The 8,221-nt window shown below is 39.1% G+C and overlaps 1 protein-coding gene across 1 annotated transcript; it reads left to right on the top strand.

Moving 5' to 3' along the window:
* The first annotated feature begins 329 nt into the window (after positions 1-329).
* Positions 330-6,422, top strand: LOC142225067 (uncharacterized). The gene is made up of 3 exons (XM_075294841.1): positions 330-403; positions 580-697; positions 5,548-6,422. Exons 1-3 carry the CDS (start codon positions 330-332, stop codon positions 5,944-5,946), a joined length of 591 nt encoding a protein of 196 aa, XP_075150956.1. The 3' UTR covers positions 5,947-6,422.
* Positions 6,423-8,221: the final 1,799 nt, after the last annotated feature.

Below are 8,221 nucleotides of genomic sequence, written 5' to 3'. Positions count from 1 at the left end.
AAAATTTTCTTTCTATAGAATATTTTGTCAAAATTTTTATTTTTATAGAAAATTTTGTGAAAATTTTATTTCTATAGAAAAATTTGTTAAAATTTTATTTCTGTAGAAAATTTTGTCAAAATTTTATGTCAAATTTTATGTCAAACTAAATTATATACGTATTGGATCGATCTTTTTTGATTTAATATATACCCCGTGTTTAAGTTCAAATGCCGTTTTATTAGTTTGGTTCAATTATATAATCGTTTTTAAGTGTAATCCCGCCGTTAGGATTTGTCTACACCTTCTCTGCCTTTCGGTACGAAAATAAGGACATTTTCTAACGTCAAATGTCATCAACCCCCGCCTTTCGGCATCCAGGCTTTTTGTCATTCACTTTTGAGACTCTCTCGCTTCTACGAAGGTAAATATTGTTTGACGAACAATAATTTATTAAATAAAGCCCATACATTTTGGTTCAAATTCTAAACCAGTGCCTTTTTATTTCTTTTCTACTTTTATGCCACGCATTCATTGGTCCATTCGAGCCGAATATTAATTGGAAAGAATTAATTCGCTCTTTTTATTTCTTCCTCGAAGGCAAAGGCTACGCCAATCAACAACAACAACAACAACAACAACAAACGATCGACGATCACCATCCTCTACGAGGCATTTTCAATTTATTACACAAATATTTTTATTATCAACAACCAAGGTATGTACTTTCAGTGATAATTAAAAAGTGAGCATATCCTTCGGTGTAAATATAAATAAAACAGAAATAAACACTCGCCTACGGTCGCTTTACAACTCGTATTTTATATCGGTTGTACATTAAATCTCTACGAGAAAAAATTAAATTATCCGTCGGTCTTTAATACCCGGTTACATTGTCATTAAAGTGTTGAAAAGTGCGTTTAATTCCACTTTGTTTTCGTCCAAATATTCTACGTCAAAGTTGAATTCAATTTCGCTGTATTTCTCCATTTGATTACATTCATATTGTTGTGTTTTTTCTTTTGGTTTTTTGATCTTCGATCGGCATAGAAAAAACAAAAACAATTGCATTGGTTGTAAGCATTGGTTTGCCAATAGGCATCAATAGTAAAGTGTTATACAGTTGCCGTTCAACTTGCTATAAACACGTACGCACACAGGTGTTACATCCAACATACGTTCGAACTGCATACACGTTGGTTTATTAGCGTGGGTCGCTTACGGCGCGAAATTATAAAAATAATTTTTTGCAAGTTCAATTGAGAAAAGTATTTATTGTTGATTCCTACGGATATCGGTCGTTTACTATTATCGTTCGTGTTACGTGGTAGTGTACCCTACGGTCGGTCGATATAAACAATAAAATAACAGTATTTATTATATATTATATTATCGTAATATTGACATATTTGAGTTTCCACGAAACTTTTTGATTTTTTATATTATTGTTGTTGTTGGACCTTACTGTTTCGTAGTGTGCATCTTACAGTCCGTGCACCCTACAATCGGTCAAGTTGACATTTTACAATTTAAAGTTCACGACTTTTCATTGTCTTGTAATTTTTCCATTTGGTAAGTGATATTCACGATACACTTGCACAAATTTTGTGTATCTACGTACACTGGGAGAAATTTTGAATAATATATACACTGAGAGAAACTCTCGAAATATATAAAATTTTCAATTTTTTCCAATAATTCGCCACGCGAAAATTATTCTTTGTATTCTACGATACACTGAAAATATTTTTGTATTCACGATACACTTGCAAAAATCTTTTGGTACACAGGGTACACTGGAAAAATATTGTAATATTTTCCAAATAAAGATTTTGCATATATTTCGCCACGCGAAAAAGGGTTTCTTGTATTTACGATACACTGGAAGAAACTTTACGTGTTTTCATACACTTGGAGAAATTTTTCGCCAATTTTTACAAAAAGTTGAAATACTTATAATTTACCTTACAGAGCTAATTTTAGCTGGTATTTCCAATACACTGTGAGGAAATTGGTGTATCGACGATACACTGTAAAAAATTGGTTGTACTCCGTACACGGTGAGAAATTTTCTGATCTCATTTTTTGTGTTTTTGTGGTAATTACGTTACCTTGTTCACATTTGTGGTACTTTCGGTACACTGCGAAAAATATTGTGTGTTGACGATACACATTTCGCATACACTGGAAAAAAAACTGCATTTTCATTTGTTCGACGACAAATCGAAGTAGCGTTTGGATCGATTTATACTCTTTTCGAGAGATTTGGACATCACGTGTCAATTTTTTCGCCCTTTAAATTTTCCAGTACTTTTTCATAATGACTACTACACCACTTACTGCCTTCACAAGAGCAACTGACGCAATAGTCCGATTTGAAGCGAAGTTTCACAGTTTGCGAGACAATGATCTCACCGCCTATAGACTAGAATGTCATGGCTCCGAGGCTAAGTCATTGTGGGATAAGGTTAAGGGATTATTCGACGAATGTCTTGACTTTGTTTCCACACAGAGCAACGCCACCGAGGCAGCCGCTGCTGCTGACGGCAAATATGATGTGGCTTATAATTGTTACTTGAATGTCATGGAGTCAATTCAAGGTAAATTGGATGCACTACGTGCACCATCCAAGCATTCTGTTAAATCGCCTTGGTTGGAGGACCAAACATCTCTTTTGAATGTTTCTCATAGGTCCGATGACTCACACAGTTCTTCCATTAGCTCTAAGGGAGACAATAGTTCCTCCCATAGTCTCAGTCTACCGCCTTGTGATATAGATGTTTTTGACGGCGATTTTCTCAATTGGCCAACATTTAGAGATTTCTTCACAGCGGTATACATTAACAATAGCCGACTTAGCGATATTGAGAAATTGTGTCATTTGCTCAAGAAGACCAGTGGTGAAGCTCGCGAGGTTGTTTCGAAATTTCCGCTCACGCATAGAAGCTTCGCTCTTGCGTGGAAGGCACTAAGGGGTACTTATGATAATACCCGCCTATTGGTGAATCACCAACTCAAATTATTATTCGATTTACCAGTCTTGGAGTCTGAGACCAGTTCAGGACTGAAGAAACTACAACGTGGTATCTCGACATGCATTTCGACAATGTCCATCTACGATGTGGCCACTGACGATTGGGATCCCATCCTCGTCTTTTTATGCCTTCAGAGGTTGCCGAAATGTACTGTTACACTTTGGGAACAGAGTATTAAGGACAAGTCTGCTTTGTCTTCTTGGTCAGATTTGGACTTCTTTCTCACGGAAAGAATCCAGACATTGACATGTCTTCGCGATATCCGCGGCATTGACGCCAGGCCTCCGGCCAACAAAAGAATTCGCTCGCATTTCACGAATGCGAAAACGACTCGTTCCCCAACAAGTACGCCTCCTTCCTCCCAATCCTCTCCTGACAGATTATGCGTTCTCTGTCGACGACAGCATCACCTCAGAACGTGTTCTAGGTTTCATAATCTTTCAGTTCTTGAGAGGATGAATATCATTAGGCGCAATCAGTGCTGCATGAATTGTCTGTCCCGCAGACATGTTGCAGCTAATTGCCCCAGGGCATATGATTGCGGTAAATGTGGTAGAAGACACCACACTCTTCTGCACAGGGATATATCAAAGGATCCCATAACTGCTCCGGTCGTTTCCGCACCGCTTATACGAGATACCGGGGTAGCATCAGTGGATACCGATCAGCCTTCTACATCGACTGGCATTGTGTCAGGGACGTCGAGTAGACAGGTATTCCATACTTCGCGTACTGGAAATGTATTATTAGGAACTGCAATGGTGAATATCGTTCACCAGGGTATCACGTATCCTGCTAGGGCCTTAATAGATCCAGCTTCGGAATCATCCTTTATTACGGAAGGATTGCGGAACCGACTTGGACTGAGCACGTCTTCGACTTCGGCTACAATTTCTGGAGTGAATCAAAGTGTTTCGATCACGTCGAGAGAACTTTGTTCACTTTGCATTGGTACCCCACTAGATGAGTCGCTCCTACTGGAGACTACAGCGTACGTTCTTCCGAACATTTCCGGCAACCTGCCATCTTTTTCTTTAGATCGTGACATTGTGTCTAGTACGCCAAATCTACGTTTGGCCGACCCCAATTTATTTGTTTGTCGTCCTGTTGACCTTCTATTGGGTGCGGATCTTTATCCGAAAATGTTATTGCACGGTACTCGAACGAATATTTTGGGATCGCTACTAGCGCAAAACACAGTCTTCGGCTGGGTTGTCACGGGTCCTATCCCTTCCTCGAATATTTCTGTCTACACGACTACTGTGGACCTCTCCAAGGAAAATGGTCTTCACGAGACACTTCTCCGCACTTTGGGAACTAGAAGAGCTCCCCCGACGACCTCTCTTATCTAATTTAGATATGTTTTGCGAGGAAAATTATAAGACGACATCCCGACGGTATTCTGAGTGAAGATACTCTTCCTCTTGAAACTTATTTCTTCGGACAAATCGGAAACCAAGGACGGCCTGGCTAACACAATTTCTTCGAAATTAGGCATCCCTCTTGTGAAAACCATGAATTAATACGATTCACCACGACTTTGTCCGGGGGTATATACAGTTATACCATATGAGGCCAGTTTAGGTTACGCCTACGAATGAAAATTTGTTATCTGCCTTGTCGCCGGTCATCCACCGATAAAAAGACAATTTGACTTCGATTGGTTTTCACTGCCTTGAATGACATTTTTACACGTCGGTCCGACTCAACAATCAGACTTGTTTCTCCTCGTTTTGAGGTGGAGGTTGTATAAATTCGTGTACAATTGCGATATCACACAGATGTACCGCCATATATATGTTGACCCGTCCTAGACATTTCTGCATTGAATACAGTTAAGATATTCTCTGCAAATATTATCCGGAACTTTTAGTTACAGACAGTGACTTGGACAACTTTGGCATTTGGCTGACGACACGGAGGATGGGTTTCCTCTTTATGTACAAGTCCTACGGAAGTGCATGTACGCTGACGACGTATTGACGGGGTACCATAATTTGAGTAATGCGTCTGGTTCAAGGGGCAATATACACCATAATTCTGAGCTGTCTTCTCACATAGAGCGCGACGCTATTTTACCACTACTGGTTTTAACAATGGGATTATGTGGAATGCTTTACAGGTCACGCCTTGATGATAACCCACGGTTATATTTACAAAACTGTCTGCTTTTCTACGAAAGCGGTAACTTTACATGCTACCTTTGATTTGTCCACGACATTCTCGACGAGAACTATTACTCCCCACTACGTGGAAATTATGTCGTCTTCGCGATGTTCATCCAGGTACTAACGGTCGTCGTTTGTTCAAATGGATTACATCCTTGTCTTTTAGGGAGTTAACATAGGTCTATCTGTCGCGTTATGCTCGCGTCCTCCCTAGTTTTTGTTACGTGAAAAATCTTTGGGTTGATGGCCGCGTTCGAATCGCAATAGATCGGACTACAAGTTGTAAGGCGACCTACGGTTTCTGGTCACCCTGACCATTATGTTAATTTGGTTTTCCGTTCCGAAATCTTTCTATATTTTCATAGATAGAAAACATAGCAAAGATGGCTGCTACCCTTCCAGAGTCTGAGGACGACGTCCCCATGTTGGATGAGGAACGGGAGATTAATTCTAGCATCGCACCCCTTGCCGATGAACATACCATCAGTACGACTACTGATTCTGCCATTCTGGCCGACAATGTTGCAACAGCAACCAATAAAAAACCGTTGACGACGGCTTCTGGGGTTCCTCCAGGAGAATTGTTTGTGGCTTCGCCACCCCATATCACACTTGGGTGTAAGGTAGTCTTCAACTGCCTTCTGACTTTACGAGTCCTCGACACCCGGCTCTTCCGAGTCAAATTTTTTAAAATTTTAATAACAACGATCGGGCTTGACGAGTCCATTTACGATCGCGTGCTTAACGAGCACATTTGTAAATAATAATATGTTTTGGAAAAAATGAAACATGAATTGGAAACCATAACAAGAGAAAAAAAAGAATTGAACTAAAATAAAATGCTCATTTTTGTTAACTGAAATGTACATTCTGTATACTTTCACTATTTCCTTATTGAACATGTAAATATTATTTAACTTATTCTTAAATTTTGCAACATGGCTGGATGTTGCAAGGCGGGCGGCAATGTTTAAGTTCAAATGCCGTTTTATTAGTTTGGTTCAATCATATAATCGTTTTTAAGTGTAATCCCGCCGTTAGGATTTGTCTACACCTTCTCTGCCTTTCGGTACGAAAATAAGGACATTTTCTAACGTCAAATGTCATCAACCCCCGCCTTTCGGCATCCAGGCTTTTTGTCATTCACTTTTGAGACTCTCTCGCTTCTACGAAGGTAAATATTGTTTGACGAACAATAATTTATTAAATAAAGCCCATACATTTTGGTTCAAATTCTAAACCAGTGCCTTTTTATTTCTTTTCTACTTTTATGCCACGCATTCACCCCGTATGGACTTACATACAATTTAGAAGATGGTGTTAGGAGGTTTTAAGATACCTTGCCATCGGCAAGCGTTACCGCAACTTAAGTAATTCGATTGTGGATGGCAGTGTTTAGAAGAAGTTTCTACGCAATCCATGATGGAGGGTATATAAGCTTCGGCCTGGCCGAACTTACGGCCGTATATACTTGTTATTTTTATACCCACCACCATAGAATGGTGATGGGGGTATAATAAGTTTGTCATTCCGTTTGTAACACATCGAAATATCGATTTCCGACTATATAAAGTATATATATTCTTGATCAGGGAGAATTTCTAAGACGATATAACGATGTCCGTCTGTCCGTCTGTCTGTCTGTCTGTCTGTCTGTTGTAATCTCGCTACAGTCTTCAATAATGAAGCAATCGTGCTGAAATTTTGCACAAACTCGTCTTTTGTCTGCAGGCAGGTCAAGTTCGAAGATGGGCTATATCGGTCCAGGTTTTGATATAGTCCCCATATAAACCGACCTCCCGATTTGGGGTCTTCGGCTTATAGAAATCGTAGTTTTTATCCAATTTGCCTGAAATTTGAAATCTAGAGGTATTTTATGACCACAAAGAGGTGTGCCAAAAATGGTGAGTATCGGTCCATGTTTTGGTACAGCCCCCATATAGACCGATCTCCCGATTTTATTTCTTGGGCTTATAGAAACCGCAGTTTTTATTCAATTTACCTGAAATTGGAAATCTAGAGGTATTGTAGGACCACAAATACGTGTGCCAAAAATTGTGAGTATCGGTCCATATTTTGGTATAGCCCCCATATAGACCGATCTCCCGATTTTACTTCTTGGGCTTATAGAAACCGCAGTTTTTATTCAATTTACCTGAAATTGGAAATCTAGAGGTATTGTAGGACCACAAATACGTGTGCCAAAAATTGTGAGTATCGCAGTTTTTATTCAATTTACCTGAAATTGGAAATCTAGAGGTATTGTACGACCACAAATACGTGTGCCAAAAATTGTGAGTATCGGTCCATATTTTGGTATAGCCCCCATATAGACCGATCTCCCGATTTTACTTCTTGGGCTTATAGAAACCGCAGTTTTTATCCAATTTGTTTGAAATTGGAAATCTAGAGGAATTTTAGTACCATAAAGAGGTGTGCCGAAAATGGATAGTATCGGTCCATATTTTGGTATAGCCCCCATATAGACCGATTGGCCGATTTTACTTCTTGGGCTTCTAGAATCCGAAGTTTTTATCCTATTTGCTTGAAATTGGAAATCTAGAGGTATTTTCGGGTCATAAAGAGGTGTGCCGAAAACGGTGAGTATCGGTCCATATTTTAGTATAGCCCCCATAAGAACGATCTCCCGATTTAACTCCTTGGGTTTCTAGAAACCGTAGTTTTATCTGATTTGCCTGAAATTGTAAATATTCTGGTATTTTAGGCTCACAAAAACGTGTATCGGATTAAGTTTTTATCGGTCCATTTGGCAATGCCTCCATATAGACCGACTTCACTTCTTGAGGGTGTAGAAGGCACACTAATCATGAAAATTGCTTGAAACTCAATGTAAAATTTCCAGATTTTACTTCTACAGATTTAAGATTTCAAATCAAGACGTTATTTTATAATTTTCTTGCACACTTACAAGAGATGTTAATGATTCCTCTAAAACTCAAACAAAAATGGTTTTTATAAATCCAGAATCTGATATAGTCTTCATAGGTAAAATCGTTAAATGTATCTTCGTGAAGTGTA

Source organism: Haematobia irritans, chromosome 2, assembly GCF_050003625.1.
Source record: "Haematobia irritans isolate KBUSLIRL chromosome 2, ASM5000362v1, whole genome shotgun sequence".
NCBI classification, from domain to species: domain Eukaryota; kingdom Metazoa; phylum Arthropoda; class Insecta; order Diptera; family Muscidae; genus Haematobia; species Haematobia irritans.
The sequence above is the reverse complement of the archived record's forward strand: the minus strand, read 5'-3'. Positions and strand labels throughout refer to the sequence as shown.